The 19624-nt window shown below is 47.2% G+C and overlaps 2 protein-coding genes across 2 annotated transcripts in view; one reads left to right on the plus strand and one right to left on the minus strand.

Annotated features, from left to right (window-relative positions):
- Positions 1–847: 847 nt before the first annotated feature.
- LRIT2 (leucine rich repeat, Ig-like and transmembrane domains 2) lies at positions 848–4402 on the plus strand. The gene is made up of 3 exons (XM_072871251.1): positions 848–882; positions 1275–2056; positions 3594–4402. The coding sequence occupies exons 2-3, from the start codon at positions 1288–1290 to the stop codon at positions 4400–4402; spliced, it is 1578 nt and encodes a 525-aa protein (XP_072727352.1). The 5' UTR covers positions 848–882; positions 1275–1287.
- A 2634-nt stretch (positions 4403–7036) lies between these two features.
- CDHR1 (cadherin related family member 1) overlaps positions 7037–19624 on the minus strand; it is an 87223-nt gene continuing 74635 nt past the window's right edge. The window contains exons 15-17 of the mRNA XM_072870440.1: positions 18932–19160; positions 17721–17975; positions 7037–9886 (exon numbers count right to left, since the gene is read on the minus strand). Coding sequence (XP_072726541.1) covers positions 9335–9886; positions 17721–17975; positions 18932–19160 — 1036 coding nt within the window. The 3' untranslated portion in view covers positions 7037–9334. The remainder of the gene's footprint in view (positions 9887–17720; positions 17976–18931; positions 19161–19624) is intronic.

The raw sequence follows: 19624 nt of genomic DNA on the forward strand, positions 1-19624 counted from the left end.
AGCACATGTCTTCCAGGGGAAGCCAGAGAACTTAAAATATTGAAATAGCACTGAATTTTTATATTTATACAGTAGAGATTAACTTCAAAGATATTATTTTCTCAGAGCAGCCTACAGACTGGCTACAGCTATGTTGTTGTTTTAATTACTAGCGCGTAAAAATGGAGATAGTGGGGGGAACAAAAAGTTGTTTCAGGGGAAAAACAGTGCCATACTTCTTATGTTTCCGTGACAGAGTAACTAAGTTTGGGGAGTAGGTTTCTTGCTCACCATGTGCAATAGTACACCCTGCACAGAGCTGTGGGCAGGTTTTGGGGCTTGATGGATTGTGCAAGACAGCACTATGCACTGACATATTACACTGTGAAGTCTGGCCCTTACTGTGGTTTTCTGCCTTGATAGAAGCCATTAAAATATAGGATATTAAGACAGACCCCTTGAAATAAAAAAAATAAAAAGTAAATAGGCCTGATTAACTACTTGTAAGGCCTGGGGAACAGAAGTGGTTTTGGCTCCATCTTCATATTACCAACCAAATAAACATGTCTGTCAAAATCCCTGCAGCTAAAGAATAAATGCCAAGAGTGGTCCCAGGGGTCATTTTTAGCACTTTGACACAGGCTATAAACCATACTACATGTCATCTTTAGGGTCGGGTCCCCAGCAGGATTTATTTCTGCGTCAAGGAAGATTACAGCTAATAGGATTTGCTTCTTGGAGGCTGTTGGCATGTTTGGTGCAAACCCTGCACAGTGCTTTCTTAAAGGAGAATATGGACCCTATTTGTCATATTTTGCTTCTTCTTCTGGCCTTCCACAAAATAAACCCATCTGTTTCATCTTGTGTCACAGGATGCTCTTGTTCTCAAGACAGCTTTGGAAGGTAAGAATGATAGTTACCCTAGTTGTAGCACCAGCAAAGCAGCTCGGAGATTCCCAATATATATTTGCCGATGTTGTGAGCACCAAAACCAAACAGATGGCAGCATGGTATGCCTCTTCTAATTCTTGAATAGTACTAGCTTGAGCATAGAATGAGACTTCTCTTATTTCCCTGAGCTATGTAGTTGCATACATAGCAATTTTTATGACTTAATTGTAGTCTTTGTGGGAAAACGGGTGTAAAACCACACTGAAGGATGGATGTATGGCTTATGCATGCCCTGTATACAATACCTTATAATTATTCAAGTGCTTGTAGACCTGTATAGGGAACTGGTTTGTTAGCCATGAACACGGTGTGCAACCTGGAGAATTTTCTGGTTTCCTCCTTAGGAGTTTGCTCTGCATGTCTGCACTGCTGAGGCAGATTCCTGCAAACATCCCGCAGGACATCCGGAAAATTAGAATAGAAAATTCTCACCTAACAGAATTGCCTCGTGGGTCTTTTGAGAATGTTAGTGCCTTGGAGTATCTCTGGCTCAATTTTAACAACATCACAGTGATGCACATCAAGAGCCTGGAATATCTGCCGGCTCTGAAGGAGCTGCGCTTGCAAGGGAACAAATTAAGTTCGGTGCCATGGACAGCATTTCAAGACACCCCAGCACTGAAAATCCTGGATCTGAAACACAACCGGCTGGATGTCCTTCCAGAACACGCGCTCCGCTATCTTCCCAGCCTGACCTATTTAGATCTATCCTCAAATCAGCTTACCATCATATCCAGGGATGTCTTCTTCAACTGGCCTGTCTATCAGAGAAGCCAGAGGGTGGAGGGGCAGATCGAAGCTATTTCCAATGCCGTCCTGGCCCTTCATGACAACCCCTGGCTTTGCGACTGTCGCCTGCGGGGATTTGTCCAGTTTATCAAGTCAGTCGGCCCGCCTATTATTCTGATGAATTCCTATTTAACTTGCTCAAGCCCGAAATTCAGGGCAGGGAAGTTTTTTCATGAAGTGGAGCTCAACAGCTGCATGAAGCCCCTGACCTCAGCCCTTGACACCAACCTGACAGTGCCGGTGGGGCTGAACGTCACCCTGACCTGCTTTGTGCAAGCCAGCCCTTCCCCGGCTGTCTGGTGGACTTATGCACTCAAACTTTTAAGGGCATTTAATGGTAAGCAAAGCTTTTTCTTCTTCTTTTTTTTTTTTTCATTAAAAATTTATGTTCTGCTATTCTACTTACGTAGGTCTTCAGGCCATCACAGTCACCACACCACCTCTCAGCCCCTTTAGAGCATCACAGTTATTGTGGTGGCATAATCCAAATAATCTTAATCATCCTACATGTCTGAACAGATCTGACTGGCATGAGAAGAGCTGCTTCACGCAGGATATCAGTCAAAAATGAAAGGAGCATGGCCTCATTTTTACACAGTTATTTTATGTGTGGATTTTTAATAGTAGCCCTTTCATCATGACACCTGATGTAAGTGCTATTCATAATACATCCGTCATACATATATAATAAATATATGCATATATATTTACACTATATATTATATACTACGTGTATATATGCACACACTCTATATAATTATATTTGTATGTACATGTGTAGGAGCGTGCACACACTATATACACACAGGTATGTTTCTATACTATTCCCACATGTTTTCTCAAGAAATACCCACACAAACCACAAAACCCTAAGCAGCCCTGTTGCCTGTCTGTGTCCATTCATGTTCTACAACCAAAATGGAGGTTGTCGTTCTCCATGAGCCTTGCTTATTCATATTCTTTATTGAGGGCCTTGTAATAGGAGGCCTTTTCCTCTTTCTCCCCATCCAGCTCAGCTCTTACACACCCTCCTCACATTTATTTTTACTAAGAGCCTTCAATAGGACAAGTTGCTATTTTCATCGGGTAAGCTAATAACGCATATGGGCACCACACAGGCTATGTGTGTTCCTAATAAGCCAGCTAGCTAAATAAGATAGCATTAGCCCTTAATCCCGGACTGATATTTGCTTTAATTGCAGCGTTGTAGCAGCACTTGTGCATCTGTCCACAAGCACATGCTGAATTAATTACATACAGGCTTTTCCCGACCACAGCCATGTGTCCCTGTTTGGGTGGACGACAGGGTGTTTCATACTGTTCTTAAAGCTGTATCTCACTTCCAGTCCAACGATTCCTGGCTCCACATGCCTTGTTTTGGCCCGAGCCTCTTTTTGAGACATTTGAAAAATGTCGATCGACATTTTTCTGCACTCAAGCCTAACGGAGGACAGACCGTGTGTCCAAAATGCAGCTGTGCCTCCTGCACCTCAGTGGCTCTCCCCGGCTTGCCCTGGCCTGAGCACGCTGATGGCAGGTGGCACACGGGTGGCTTGGCCTCTGCCCACAGCAGCTTCCTCAGCTGCTGGCGCTGGGGCGGGGGTCGGACGCGGTCCCTGTCTCCCGTGCTTGGGTGTCCCGGTGCGTTTATTGCCTTTTGGCCCGGATAACGCTTCTCTGACGAGCTCTGTGGGGTTCGGCGCACTTCCACGCCCCTCTTCCTCTTTCCCTGGGCAGGGCAGGGCATGTCCTGCCTGGCCTCCTGGCCCCCATCCCACAGCGCAGTGGTCTTGGGGCTGCCCCAAGGTCATGGCAGCTCCCTGCACGGGCAGGAGGGTCCCCCGCCTGCTGACACAACTCCCCTCTGCCTGCAGTGTCCACCGAGCCCATCAGCGAGGAGACCGTCCGCTCAGAGCTGCTGATCCCAGCGGCACGGCCAGCGGATGCTGGCAACTACACTTGCATGGCTGCCAACTTCTTGGGCAACACCTCGGTGGCCATCACCCTCCGTGTGGGGGCCCCATGGGCATCCACCACCCCTGGCTGGGTCCCCATTGCCCCTGCTGAGCCGGGTGCTCATGTAGAAGTGCGCATCGCCAAGCAGACGGTCTACGGCATCACCCTGGAGTGGTTTGCGGCAGCGGCAGCAGCAGCGGAGCCGGGCGAGACCTGGTACACCCTCCTGGTGGGCCGCTACGATGCCGCCCAGAAGGACGCCATCTACATCGGCCCCGGCATCAACACCTACTCAGTGACTGACCTGCTGCCGGCCACCAAGTACGAGGTCTGCGTGGCCGTGCGCAACCAGGCACCCCGCAAGGGCCAGTGCGTCGTCTTCGTCACGGGCAGCGATGTCAGCCAGCTGGAGCAGCGCGAGAAGCTCATCCACATCGTCGTCATCGTCTGTGCCATGGTGCTGGCCGTGCCCGCCGGCATGTATGCCTGCACCGCTGAGGCTCGGCCCGGCTGCCTGGCCCGCTGCCTCGGTGCCTGCCCCCGCCGCTGCCGTGGGGGCCAAGCACAGGCCGCTGGCAGCAAGGAGAGCACGCTGGACAGCCTGCCCGCCGGCAGTGAGGACGGGCTCTGTCGCCCCGAGGGAGGCCGTGGTTCCCGGCGGCCCATGGCCCGCGAGGAGCCTGGCAAGACCCGGCCACCCCACAGGAACAGCGCCGACCTCTACTAGCCCAGTCCCTGCCCGCCCTGCGAATGCCGCCACAGTGGCATCTTTTACAGATGACCTCAAGCCACAGCATGTGCTGGTTTTCTTGAAGGACCATGCAAGGAAGGCTCCGTGCTGCACGGACTGGGCCACGGCGGGGCACACGGCAGGGATTCGCAGCAGGCTTGGGGAGCCCTGGGAATGGGGGTGCCCGGGGTGTGTGGCTGTGCCCCCGCACCCCCAGGCTGCCTCTGCAGCGCTGTCATGGAGCAACGCACACAAACACACAAGAAAACAAGCATTAACAAAAAAAACCCCAAACCCAATAGCAATGCATGTGGCAAAAGGCCAAAGGTCTCCCCTTAAAGGCGTGTATTTCTTTCTTTCTTTATTTTACCCAGCCAGGGGGTGGATGGGGAGGCTTGTTTGCAGCTCTGCCCTGTGCCGGGTGCTGGCTTCTGTGTGCTGCCTCGTGGAAACAGGAGAGGGGAGCCAGGGCAGGGCTGTGGTCATAACAGCAACAAAAATCGAGGGGGGGAAGGATTGGGTCAACGTGAAGGATTGGGTCAGTGCTGTTTTGTTTCACTTTGAGAAAAACTTTCTTTTTTTTTTTTTGATCAGAGATGTTGGGTGCTGGTTTTGGGGATGGGTTTTTTGTATGTTTTGTTTGTTTTCCTTTGTTTTGTTGGGTTTTTTTCTTACTCCTCCTTAAGGTTTACACAGCCCTATGAAGTTCACAGGCTTGGTTGTACCACGAACAGGGAGAGTGTGAGCACTTACTGAACACCAGCGTAACATAGCTGCAGCACAGGGTTTTGGGGTTTTTGAGTTGTTTTAGCTCGCTTTTTTTTTTTAAACTAGGGAGAAGGGGAGGGCCTTTTACTTGTGTCCAAACTTATTTTAGAAGACCATTTTAGTTTCACACTAACACACACACACACACGCACATTCTAACACTAACACACCAACACACACACCCCCCACCTCTAACGCCTATTGCTACACAAGTGTTGCGTTAATATATTCTTTTAAAAGTTAAGAACAAGAACTGTTGAAAAATGAACAGTTTATCATTTGCAGGCAAACACTCAACTGCTGTTTCTCCTTCCACCCTCCCCACCACTTGTCTCCTTTTTCCCAGGAGGGTGCTGTGGCTGCGGGGTGGTGCAGGGGGTGACGGGGACACTTGGCCTGAACTGGGCCGGTGGGACAAGTGGCTGGGGGCAGAGAGGGTGGTGGAGCCAGGGTTTGGGAGCTGAAGGTGTGAGCCAGGCACCTTCCCCAAATGCAGACAGGCCTCCTGCCCATCCTGCTGCTTTGAAACCAAAGCTCGCCTCCTTTCTAGAGGCAAAAACCCCCAAATATGCAAGTAAAAGCAAACGGCCCCCGCTCATGGAGCAGCTCATGCTGCATTTCTCAGGGGTGTGAGGACATGTGACTTATTTTTTTCTTTTTTGGCCTCATGCTTTCCAGCACAACCAAAGCACGTGGCCGATAGACTTGCAGCCCTTGTCATATGAGTTGTTACAGACTGCCTCAAAAAGAAAAAAACTAGAGTAGAAACCTCAGCTGTAAGCAGAAATAAAGCCTAATGTGAGCTTCACTACGTAGCAGTTTGGCTTTCTAGTTGTATTTTGGTTTTTGCTGTGTGTTTTCTGCGCTGTCTTTCCTCAGGCCCCACCTTCCTCCCCCAGCGTCTCCTTCTGCTGTAACTTACTGCACAGCTTTTGAGCAGAGACCTGTTCGATGCTGGCCCTCGGTGTTATACTTCAAGGGACTTCCTAGTCTCGTCAGTCTTTTAGTGTCAAAGTAATAAACACGATGGATTTTCAGAATACGCAGATGTCCTCTGCTTCATTTCTATTCTTTTACAGTTACAAATTGCAAAGAAATGTGAATGCCAAGGAGCTCCGGCGTTCGGCTGCAGGGACGGGGAGGCTGGGCAGTTGCAGCACATGTGACGGGGGGTCTGGAGTGGTGGGGAAGGGGCAGAAGCAGCTGGCCAAGTGGGGAGACAACCACGTCCCGGAGAAACCCCTGGGGAGACGGTGCATACGCGGTCAGGCATGAGCTGATGCTGGTTGAGGACCACCACGGGGCTGTGTATGAGGGGGAGTGAAAAACTGACCAGTGCCTGTAATGACTGGCCTTCTCCCACCCCAGTCAACATGGAGGAACAACAGCAAACTGTAGAGCCTGTAGAGAGAGCTGCTGAATCGCAGTGAGGAAACAGCCAGGGAAAGACAAAACATCCCATCACCACGTGTAGAAAGTTCATAACAAATCGCATACCCGGCGAGTGTTGGCATCAAACTAAACCTTCCTGCCCCCGGGACTGTGCCGCAGTGGGCTGCAGAGCACAGCGGGTGCTTGGCCAGGGGCTCATCTGTGACCCTGCCCGTCCCCCGTGCCCACGGCATCCCGCTTCTCGGCTCCTCTCCTTCCAGGCTGGCGTTGCCCAAAAACCACACAGCCCCTCTCCTGACTCGTGGCCTGCACAAGGGGCCGTTTGCTCATCCTGGGAAGCCGTCTGGCTGCCTGGGCCCGCGCGGCCACATAACAAGCAATGACAAGGCATCGTTGCCAGCAGAAGCACACCATGCACAGAAGCATCTTTTGCAGTTTTTTTTTATTTATAAAAAAAACCAAACCCTGAAGTTGAAATACAGAGTAACTGGAAAAAAGTCTCACAACATAGTAATAAAACATCTTTATTCCCTCTTAAATATAATCTCTAAGACTATAAGCCTATAATTCCTGTTAAATCTCACTTAATTGAATGGTCTTTATAGGCTTTCCTCATTGGAGAATGAACATTGAGTACTGGCTTCAACACAACATCGGGAAAACAGTGGTATGGGGAATAACTCATGAACTTTTGGTACCTCAGGAAACGTCGCAGAACCTGGCAGAGCCACAACCAGCAGAAGGCGTGCGCTCGCGCAGGGAACTGGGAGTGGAGCCGGGGGCTGCGCTCCCCTCCCTCCCACCGGCTCGGGCTGGAGGAGAAGGACGAGGACAACGCAAGAGCCTGGGCCTCATGCCACACAGCCCTAGGAGGACAGATAAGCCAGAAAACACTGGAGGAAACGAGACGTGGCAGGAGAGGCTCTGGGAGCAGTGCTGCTGCCACGGCCCCCCAGCCACGACCCTGCTGCACCTCTGGGCGATGGCTCCTGGCTCAGCCCACGGGTGACATGAGCCACGGTCACCCTCAGGCTTCTAGGTGGATTGAACTGAAGTTAAAAACCACAAGATTTTTCCCGTAAGTGGGTAACTTCTCATTCAACCAGCTACCCCCTAAGCTGATGAAGTCCTGCTGCAAACAAAGGGAATTAGACCAGCTAATGGTATGAGGGAAGAAGAGCCCCTCAGGGCCGGGTCTCCTGGTCCAGCTGAAATGACAGCTGGAGAAGAATCTCATGATCCCCTTGAATTAACACAGTGTCCTGTCCTGTAGGGTTTGCTCCCCATCTTGATGTTCACGGTGCCGATCCACGACAGCACAGCTGCCCTGCGGGCCAGGGCTCAGGCAGAGGGTGCGGGGTGCTGCTCCCCAGCCAGCCTGGCACATGCTGCCTTCTCCCCAAGGGATGGAAAACAGCCAGGCCCAGCTGAAATACATCTCCTCAGAAACGAACATGAGGGATAAACTGTGGGGTAGATCTAGCAAAAAAAGCGCTCTGCCTTCAGTGCCTTTTTACTGTCACGTAACAGGAAAAAAAAGTGTCAGCTGCCTCCCAGCTCCCCCTGTCCCCCCCGTTAACTGTTGCATAAGTCACTCAAAAATACTGATAGGACAAACCAGAATATTTTATGGAAACCTCCTTTTGCACTCAACAGTCCCTGCAGCAAGCCAGGAGAGGTGATGAAATACATTCCCCAACACCTCCTGCTAGCAGTGTACAAAACCAAATGATCTTTCCAGACACTTCCCTGACCGACATATGCAACTTCCCAGCACTTGTCTATATTTTTCACTCATCATTTCTCTCTCAGTTTTACCTTGTCTTCCCTGCTGCTTTAATCATGGCCTTCTCCTGCTGGCCTCCCCCTTGTTAGGGGACACGGTGTCAGAAGGAGGCAGTACCGAGCGAGCGCTGCTATTGAACTTCTGCGCTTGAATCTTGCCCCAGCTGGTCTAGGGAAGGCTGAGGTGGCCCTCCCATTCTCTGATTAGCAGTCAAGTCCAGGGCAGAAGCGAAGCACAGCATCATGTCAATGTACTCTGGCAAAACCCAGCATAAGCTGCAGGAAAATGAAGTTCTCCAAGCCTGCCCGCTTACCTTTTGGGAATGAAGGTACTCAGGCCACGAGCACATTGCTCCGCCAGCTGCTGCAAAGCGCGTTGCGCCCTGAGGATAGCAGGTACCACCTAGGAGAGCAGGTACCGGCTACGTGCTACCCTCTTGCAGTGTGCAGCGTCACTCCTGTAGGAGACCTGTACGTTGACTCAGTGCTGGTGCCTCAGCGAGGCCAATGTCTTCAAAAGTGGGTCTGGGATTTGAAGTGATGGGTTTTTGGACACCTCAAACCCACCTGCCAGACCAGGTCAGAAGTGGCGTCCTCCAGTGCCTTGGCTGCAGAGTGCCTTGTTTGAAAACCAGGGATCTGGGTAGGGACCTCCAAAACAGGGGCAACCTGAATCCCCGTTCACTTGGGGAGACTGTGGCTGGCACGAGGGTACTCAGCACCCTGGTCAGACAGCTGCAGGGATGGACCAACACTGGGACACGTGCCACAGGAACTGCAGTCGCAACTGGGCACGGACCGCAGCATTTGCTATGGGTGGGGTGACTCTGTAGCGTGTAATACTTGCAGAAGGTGAGGGGTGGCTATCACAGCAAGAAGCTGCTCTCAGTTCACAGGGTGCTGACAGACACGGGGAAGACCACACCACATAAATATATCCATGCACAGCCACAATCCGCAGTCTCTGGGGGCTGCCAAGAGTGCCTAGATGTGCGGCTCACCGATAGCTGCGTTCCTCTTCTCAAACTTCATTTTGAGCTCTGACACGAGGGCGTTGTGGGCGCTGCCATGACCTCTCTTCTTCAGCTGCTTGTTTATAAACTTGGGAGTGAGGGAACCGGACACGGTTGGCACCCGCCACCCCGGGGCGTCCCCCCTGGGAGCCAGGGCAGGGGGTGGCGGGGGTGAGGGGGCAGTCGGCAGCACAGGGGCAACCTGGATGTTGTTGTTGCTGTTCTCGTTGTGTAGGCTCTTGGCATCATCCTCAACAACAAACTTCTCTGCAGCATTGCTGGGCCTCTTGAACTTCAGCCACTCCATCCTGACTGTCCGGGACTGCGGGGTCTGTCTCTTTTTTATGATCCTTCTTACCGGCATGATTTTGTTGGACCGCTTATTGCGCCAGAACATGGCAGTAGAGATCATGATAGTTATCAGCACCATTATGCCCATGACACCAGCTAGCACTCCTAAGGCTTTCATGGGGTTATCTTTAGTTTGCATCAAAAAGGCGGCCATAGGCCCTTTGTGAAGAGTCTGTAAAAGAGTACAAAGAAAACACATGACTTACTCTATGGGACAGACAGTGACCCAGAAATTTCATTTGTCCAAAATATGTAACAAGCAGGGCTGACTAATGGAAGTTGTCTCTAAAAAAATAAGAGTCAAAGAGCCAGTCCAGGTTTGGAGAATTTAGATGGAGCAGGAGACTGGGCAAGCATTACAGTGTTGTGAGATGGACAACTGTTGAACACAAAAGTTTACAGGACTATTACCGCCAAATTAGGATGGATTCCTGCCTGTCACCATAGTGTTTGTTTAACTTGCAAGAACTGAGCAAGAAAATAATTGGCTCCAGGATCTGCAGCTATATTGTTGTACTACATTTCAGAGTTAATTTCCTAGGAATAATAGTGTTGAACCCAAACAGAAGTTTATGAGTAGAAAATGATCTTTCAAAAACAGTTGCAGGTGATACGGTGATGCTGTTTATAGGACTATTACTGAGCATGACATTAAAAAGATTATGAGAAAACTCCACTTTATAAAATTACAGTGTACAAATGAGTAGTTAGCAGGTATGTGCTGCGTTCTGTTTTCAAGTACTCTTTTACAGACATAACAAAACTCTTTGAGGTAGGGACATGAGTAGAGCTAAAGAGCTTTGTTTTTAGAAATAAAAGAAATAAGCAATAACATAAGCTACATATGGCATATTAAGGACAAATGAATGGCCAGTTCACTTTGCAGCTTAGCACACTGTGCGTCTCGGAGGTCCCCGTATAATTTTGCGGATTTTGCCCTGCGGGTGGAGCCTGGATCTTTTCACACTTTTCCAGTACATGATGGTGGAGATCACCATTGTTACAGAAATGGTGGAAAGGACGCCACTCAAGCAAATTCCAAATATTGTCCATGGACGCTTCTTGAGACCTAGAATATAGGATTTTACCCTGGACTTGATCTGGAAATATCAAAAATAAGAGAAATGGTCAACCCTCACATAGTTATATTTGAAAGAGGCCAGTATCTATTATAAATACAACTAGGGAACTAGGATAAAATGTGTACAGGATAGAGAGCATGTAAAATAAAGGGAGCTAAGTGTTGAACTAGGCACAGGAGAGGAGACAGTTGCAATGACATGGAACTGAATCCAGAAACACTAAAAGAAGTTAGGAAGCATGTGTAAACACCTGGCTGATCAGGGAATAAAGGGTAGCAGCACAGCACATAGTCATGACATGGTAGTCCACCCTTGGACTACATTTCCAAGAGAAGTTCATAATGAATACAAGCTTCTGCAAGGGTATCTGGACAGACAGTAGTGTTGTGCAAGGCCAGGAGATCCTTCAGAAATGGCACATTCACGAGCAGGTGTGTTTACCAAGAGCTGGTCATAAAGCTACAGGAAGCTGCAGAGAGACAGGGCTACCCACTGTGCCTCGCTTCTGTGGCCTCGACTCCAGAAGGGAATCATGTCCCAAACTTTGTATGTCTGGTAATGGGTTATCTGCATTTTAGTCAGCAGTCTAAGCTCCCAGCTTTTAGTACATGGGGAGAAAAGGACAACTCCAGAGTAGCAGTCACCACGTGCTAAAACAGGTATCAAAGACAGTGAGTATAAGGAGAGCCTTGTGACTAGCTTGGACTTGAACCTCTGACTTTTAGACATTTAAAGTGAGATCAGATGGATTTCCCTGTATGACTCTACACTAGGACGCTCATCTCTTTAACCTCCCCAGTTTGTGGAGGGAGGTGACTAAGAGTATCCCCAAAGGATGCTTCAGAGTACCTCTTGTCATGTATTGCACAGGAACACTATTTTTAAATCACATCCCTAAACTTAGGGAATATAAATTCATTAATACACACCCCACTGTCTTCACTTCACTTCTGTATTTGCACAACCTACCTCAAACACATTATCCAAGATCACTCTTCCCCTACCCTGAATGTTTCCTATTGCCAAAGAGAAGTGGGCGAAGAAATGCTATTGGAACTCATGGACCACGTTACCTTGCAGGTAGTGACCAGTTTTTATCATTTTGCTGTGCACAGAGTTTTTCTATTATTTAATTAAGAATGGATCTAAGCTAGAAACCAAAAGCAGAACAGCCCACAACTTTGGTGGAGCTTGGATTCACACCAGCTTTGCTGTTCTGCATTACATGGATTTTGTGTACTTAAATCCCATCAAATGACAGAAATTCTACCGTGTCTTAGTTAACTTCATGCAAAAGTCTGATGAATTAAGTCTCAGATAAATCCTGCTAAGTAGTACATGACCTGAAATGAGTCCACTTATTATGAGTGTTGTCAAGACCTATTTTGTAGTGGGGCACTGATGGATAAATAGTATAAGACCAACACAAGGAGAAAGATGACATATACTTAAGAAGAGCCTACGTCTCACTAATAATTATTTGACTAGCTATTGGAAAACCTTGAATAAATGGGATTAGACAGAAGTACATGTGTATGTTGCCAGTGTACAACAGTTGCAGGGGTAAGAACTGATGGAAATCGTATGGGGAGTTTCAGAATTCGGCTTCATTCATCTCCTCCTTGTCTCACCAAGTTTGGCACCTGTTCAGAGCTTCCAGTTATGAAGAGGTGATCAATACCAAAACTAAAACCATTAACAGTTATCTGGTTCAGCCTATATTCTAGCTACTGGGCCTGTACTATAGAAAGCTTTGCCTAGAATCAGCCTTGGATAACAACTTTTCTGTAATGTCTGCATAAAAACATGAGGCATTTTGTAAGCATATAGTGGGAGAGCTTCTGTTTGTCATGGCCATGACACTCACAGGATAAATAGGAGGAATAACTTGCAAAACAAGCCTGGAACAGCATCATCTTGGCAGGCCTGCAGAGAGGCTTACGTAAGTGCATTTGTCACCAAAAAGCTTTGCAATCTTGTCTGTCATCACTGTGGCCCCGTCAGTTAACACACAGAGCAGACCTGACAGAGGTCTGAGCACCCTCTGACAGTGAAAGCCTGGGAGCATTTGGACCTGCACCAAGTTTAAGCGCTTTGGCTCTGAGCACTACCCTGCACATTCAAAACACCTTCAAGTCATTGTATCAGTTACCAACAGTGCCTCAGAAGGGGGTCAACAAATATAGTGCCACTTTGTAATTTATTTAGCTGTTGGTTTTTTTTCCTAAGAGGCATGCTGCATTTTGAAGAGCACTGATTTTTCTTGTACACATAAAAAAAAAGCAGATACACAATGAAATGAAAGCTGGTATGGGAAGCACTGTCATATCTCTGTGGGCCAAAACCTGGAATAAATACTCTGTCTTAATAGCCATCAAAGCAGTTAAAATACCACTGCTCACAAAAGATAATGCTCTGCTGTTTTTTTGCTATGACTTCACAGTTATAATAAGCACTGGCCCAGAGAAGGGTTGGGGACAATTAGAGGGAACCATGGCAGAAATTTGGAAGTAGCTAAGCTGTTCGTATCAGCTTCAAGAAAGGAGAAGTCCAATCCTGGGGCAAGAATACAATTTAAAAGATTAAAACAACTGTTTGGATTAAAAGATGTCATCATATATTTTTTATTTAACGGGCATGTATGGTCCCTTGCAGAACCCTTGTGACTGTCTGTCCCCTGCAGAGAAGCTCCTCAGCCCAAGTCCCGCAGGGTGCTGAAGCGTCCAGCAGTCACTGGGACTCGCCAGCTTTTGAGAGGCTCTAACATTGACATGTGCCTTTGAAGACGGTTTCATGAGACCCGGCACTGTGCAGTTTCAGTGTAGAGAGATGCTTTCAGGTTGCGTACCTGAAGGGCAGGCTGTGGAAAACACCCCTCTGCAGCACATGGGGCTTATTCTTGCCATCCTTCCTCCACAGTGGCTTGCTCCTCAAAAACCTGAGTTTGGATTCCAAAGAGGATGCCCATGTCTCTCTTTGCTACTGAAATGGTGACTTATTTCCTTTGTTTTTCTCTCTCCTGCCACAGCAGTTTGCAGCATGAAGACATCCACACCTCCTGGCAGCTTCTCAAGAGCCTTTCATAGTGCATGGGTTGCAGTGAGCAGAACAAGTGGGCGGCGTATCCAGAAGTTGGACCCAACAGAAGTGTGTGGTTGAGCTGTTCAACCACGAGACCAGCTAAGGCTCACCAGCTACATTTAGAAGTCTAAGTAAGCAGGCAAAGCTGTTAAGAGCCCAAGCTATTCCAGATTATACACAACTTGGGCTGTGTCAACTTGAGCAAGTGGATCTGTACAACAAACCAGCTGTTTCTGAGGAGCCCACTTCCACACATTTGGCATTTCTGGGGTTTTGCTTCAGATTGCTCTAGCCTGGTTGCAGGGACGGACTGCCTGCTAGCACCAAAGCACACTAGGTGCGCTCCCCAAACACATTTTCATTTGAAAGAAGTCCGCTTTGTGTGCTTGGAGTTATCTGAGACATGAGCCATCCCGCAGTATGTGGGGATGATCAGGAGATTTGCTTCAGAAGTAATTCCTGATCTGAGGTAAAACACAAGCTGCCCCCTCCAGGGCTTATCCCAAAGAGCAGTGCTATCACCGAATATGAAGGCTGCGTTTACATCACTTTGCAATACAAACACGAGCATGGGGCAAGATTTCTCAAATCAAACCAACCGTCTCTGAACAATTTTTCTCATGGTCCATGTAACGGTTGAAAGAAGAGGCTAACTGCTCTGCAAATGTGGCAAAGGATGTTTAGTGCCATCAGCGACCACAGTTTCCATGGTTGCAGAGTTAGTATGAGAGGGGAGGAGATATCCCCATCAATTCACAGAAGGTATTTGTTGAACCTTTCAATTAGGGGAATCTAAAACTGAGACTCACCAGCTATATTTAGAAGCCTAAATGAGTGGCCAAAGCTATTAAGAACCACAGATTATGGTGTCTAAATGTGGACTTAAGCCTCAGTCCATGAAGAGGTGTAAACAAACGCCCCCATATACTTGCATAACCTCAGTGGAGTCATGAAGAGGCAGAGGGATCCCCCCATCAGGCCAACCTTCAGGATCAGGAGTGGGAATCAGCTTTCCGTGAAAATCTTGGGCAGCAGGAATAGATTTTTGAGTGAGACATAAGGGTGAAAAAAGAGTGGCTTTTTCAGCATATGTTTCTTATTGTGTTGAGAAAGGATAGGAGATTAACAGACGCCACTCAATTCCGATTTCCATAAAACCGGACTCAGTTAAATTAAAAGGCCTCTGGAATTTTTTATCACTGTATTATTCCAAGAGCTAAAGGTCCTTTTGATGTGCTATACTGCTGAACTTAGCCACAAGGCATCTATCTCGAAGGGCACAGCCTTGCGCTAATTGCAATGGTAAATGTTAATCAGAAAATATGCCTGTTTAATTACTTGGTGTGATTAACACTGCAGGAAACCTCTAGAGGATGCATTCAAAAATATCCTCCTTATCCAAAATCAGTAATACATAAATGCCCAAACAGCTAACTAAAAGAGACTTTGTACAGCTGGAGCACAGAGGGATGAAATGTACATTTGTAACAGCCTCTGAGAGTGTCTGCATGTGTGTGAGAGTGTGTGTGCGCAATGTCCCTACACCAAGAGACTGTTTTCTTCACAAAGTGTTTGCAGTGACCGTGCTGTCTCTGGGACACAGGGAGTGACCAAGGGTTTTGTACACTGGCACTGCATCTCACTCGCATGCAAGCTGAAATTTGAGAGTGGTTTTTGCAAGGAGATGTGATGCTCTTGGATTAAAAAAACCAACCCAAATCATTGCAAGCAATGGAAGAAGTAACGGAGAAATGTACAAAAGCTTATGGAGGATGCAACATCAGATTAGTACCGCAGATCCTGCTGAAGAGACCTACTCAAGTGAAGAAAGAAGATCCTGTTGCTATCTCGGGCTCTGTGTTGGGACTTGGCATCGAGAAGAGCATGGGAAGGAGGGAAAAACTGTGTCTGAGAGGAATCCATGTCTTCTGCTTCCCCTTTAGACTTTATCAGGAGGGGTGCTCCCTCACTTTGTGCCAAATCTGTACCCCTGTAGGGGGAGAAAAGGAAGCAGAGAGGGGACTTTGTACGAGACATCTTCTTTCATCAGGTGCTAATGCTTCAAGCATTAGGAGGAAATCCAGGAAACTCTTTATCCCAAAGCATCAGCTGCTCTTGTTTTCCTTCCAGATGTCCTTCATCAGCTGGTTCAGGGACACATCTTCTCCCACCGCAGAGGAGGTGTGGGGCACCCTCCCTGCCCTCGACACGCCTCAGCCCTGTACCCTAGCCCTGCATGCTAACAGAGAGGTTACCAGCTCCTCCGGGAGGGGAGGAGAAGCTGGAGGCTAGATGCTGGGGACAATAGTGGGGACAGTGCCTGAGACCACCTGGTGCCATGCACCCCTGAAACGTGCACCCTGTGAGAAGCCTGGAAGTGAGGCAGGGAGGGCGGGCGCTCCCACTCTTGGTTGCGGGTAGCAATTCTTATTTGTTGTATAAAACCCACCAAAACTTATGGTTTCCACAGGAAATCAAAGTGTTAAGCAGTTTATTTCCTTTATATCAGTAAGAATGGCTAAATGTCTAGAGTTAACACAGCGACCCAGCATGCACAGTCCCCCAGCTCCGCATGGCAGAGCCTTGAAGAGCCATGCCCTGCCACGCCGGAGCCCCAGCGCTGCACTGTAGCTCTCATGGAGCCTGCAGCAGGGCTGGCCTGCCCCACCAGCCAGCCCCACGCCAGGCACCCCCTCTGCTAGGGCAGACCAGAGTCCTGGCACTGCTGGTGGGGCAGGCGCTGACAACAGAGACCAGGAGTTACTCCTGCGCTGCTGGTGGCGAAGTTTACGTTTCTGACGAGCGCAAGTGTTCTCTGCGGACACCTTTTAACTTCCAGCAGGCTCTGAACTGTATACAAGAAGTACCATAGAAATGCACCCGATACGGAGTATCAGTGGAATAAGAGGAGACAGAGAAAACAGAGAAAAGATTGTAAGAGAGAAAAGAGCAGTGGGTGCATTTTGACCAAAGAGAAGGCCAGCTGCTGTCTGTAGGAAGAGATTTGCATCTTTGCCCAGTATGTGTGTGGTCCAGAGACTGTCAGGCTAATGATGTGTTTCTCATCTACTTTAAAGCCCATTTCCTCCCTGCTGGTACCTACTTAAAGGCACGGCAAGGCAGTTACAATAAATAAGAATCACGCAAGCATGCGCTGCTCACCATAAATCGCTGCTTGTTCTTTGGCTGATGTAAAAGTTGGACTAACAGGAAACTCTCAACCTATGTGTGCTATCTTTTAGAATTTTCTTGTTTTGCCTGCTAATAGTAATGCAATTATTAAACTCACATCCAAAATTCTACGTACTTTAAAGCATTCCTATAAAGTTTTCTCACTTTTCCTATGTCCCTTATGTTGACTTGCAAAACTGGTCTGATATATTTCACTCTGGCCCCAGCTACTTTCCACTCACTTTTTGTAGGGGAAAAAGATTGTTTTCTTCTCCTGGGTGAAAACAAGAAATCAGAAATTTAGCAGTCAGGATTTACCTTCCCTCTCAGGAGTCTATAGTCCTTAATTTGCATCTATCTCTAAAAATCAGATGCAAGAAACTAATCTCCCAACCACATGATGCTCCTACCTTTGTACCTTTGCAATTTCTGTGATCAAAATGTCTTTTACATTTGTGGCTATAGAATCCAGCTTCACCACAAGGCTTTAGAAACACTCTACAAAACAGAGCTAGCAAGAAAGGAGAAGCAATGGCTGGCAACTTTTTGGCTGTTGATTTCAACTCCTGAAGCATCTTTAAAGTACTCTCAGAAATGGTGCAAGCAGTGACTACTCTTTGGTGCCTCTCAAGGATCATCTCACATAAGGATTTTTCTAAAACATTTGCTTACCTCCTCTGTGATATCAATCTTCAGAACTGCTGTGGTACTGAAGGACGGGGAGCCTCGGTCTTTGGCCTGCACCACCACTGACCATATGCAGTCTTTGTTCTTGGTGATGTTGTGGATGATGTCCAGGGAACGGATATAGGATTTCAGCTTAATTTCCCCAGTGCTTTGGTCTATATCAAACACATTGGCTGGATCTGCTTGCATGATGGAATAATCCACAATGTTGTTGGGTTCTTCTGCATCTTGATCTATAGCCTGGTAGGGGAAGTGTAAAGAACAAAGATTATTATTGTTTGTATCTGTTATTGTTTGTATCTTTGCCTGAAGACAAAACTCTAAAAGTTTCTGAGCATTCACTTCTGATAATACCCATGCTGTGAGATGACTGAGCTGTTTTTGTTTCATCTTGGAAACAATTTCCCCTTTTCTGGTATCAGCTATGCTACATTTTCTAGTGAAAAACAGCAGGACTAGAGTTCTTTTTGTATAAGTGATTTCTATTTGAGATTAAATAAAATCAGAGGAAAAACTGAACTGTAACCTATCTGTAGAATGCAAATGGTCTGCTGCTGGGGAGTTTCTCACACAGCGTGGGGGACAAATGTGAAGTGAATAGAGAACAATGGGATTAGCACCACACTATAAACTATAGCTGCCTTAATTTTTGTGCTATGGTATTTATTCTAGTAACATTAGGTGTTGTTTAATCAGGCTTCACTATATGCATTCAAATATGTGTAACACAGGATGTTCTGCTCCTTTGTCTGTGAATTGTTATTGCATTTTTTTTACCTTCTGTTCCACACTGGATCAATGAATACAATTCTGCAAAGCGAAGGGAAAGAAGTTGCACGGTTGAGCCCAAAGGTGTGGCAGGAAGGTTAAGTATTCAAAACTCTGTACTTTCGTTCACTCATCTTATTTGGGCTTCTTATGATGACTGTATAATCCAGGATCCTCCACCAGCTGATGGTTCAAATACTGTAGCAGAACTTTATCTTTTGTCTATAGAATTTATTTCTTCTTCTCAGCAGTCTGTAAATACTATCATTCCACGCTTTAATCCATTTGTTACATACAAATGGATGTGCAAAATAAAGCCCCAGGAAAAGCCAGCTTTCAGGCATTCATCATGATCCCTGAGCAATAAACAGCAGAGCTGGGGCTTTTCCAGAGAACTCTGCTTGGTGACACACTGTGTTGTCTCTCACCTCTATCTTTACTGGTGACCCGATGATCATCGTCTTTTCCTGGATGTTTTCATTGAACTCTGGAGAGTGGTCATTGACATCTAGCACGGTGATAAACACTTCAGCCAAGCTGTATTTCCCATCTGTGTCCTCTGCCTTCACGTAGAAATTATACTTTGAGTTCACTTCAGCATCTAATACAGCCCAGGGCTGGGTGTAAATTATACCTGTTGATGGGTGGATTAGGAACCTGGAAAAGAAGCATGGAAAGACTTTGGGGTTTTTTGGTCACTTAAGGTGTGTTTACAACCTGGGGCAAAGGTTGAAATGCTAAACATTGAAATGCTGTGCCCAAAGGCTGGTACTCTTCACCTAACTCCTGTCTGGCTGATGTTTTCAAATCATTCACTCTACCTATTTTTGGCTAGTTCCTTTAGGCTTGAAAACCAGAGAACTATCAGTGTCTGATGTTTTTCTATCTATTGTGCATTAGCCATTTTAGCGGCATTTTCTGTTAAAGCCTTTTCCTCAATAAATGCTCAGTGTGATGGCCTTCTCCCAGAGTGATTTCTTTGCATTAGAACATTAAGGAACTGCCTATTTTTTTCCAGTTTATAAGGACAACGTATTAGATCCTGTCCTGCATAAATTAAGATTGATTGATATCACCTCAATAGCTAAGGGAAGTGTGCTGCATATCATATTTAAGCTCTT

Source organism: Ciconia boyciana, chromosome 8 (assembly GCF_034638445.1).
Source record: "Ciconia boyciana chromosome 8, ASM3463844v1, whole genome shotgun sequence".
NCBI classification, from domain to species: domain Eukaryota; kingdom Metazoa; phylum Chordata; class Aves; order Ciconiiformes; family Ciconiidae; genus Ciconia; species Ciconia boyciana.

Coding starts and splice junctions, on each gene's coding strand:
- LRIT2 (XM_072871251.1), top strand. CDS start 1,288: ATGTCTGCACTGCTGAGGCAGATTCCTGCAAACATCCCGCAGGACATC. Junction 2,057..3,593: donor ACTTTTAAGGGCATTTAATG/GTAAGCAAAGCT, acceptor CTCTGCCTGCAG/TGTCCACCGAGCCCATCAGC.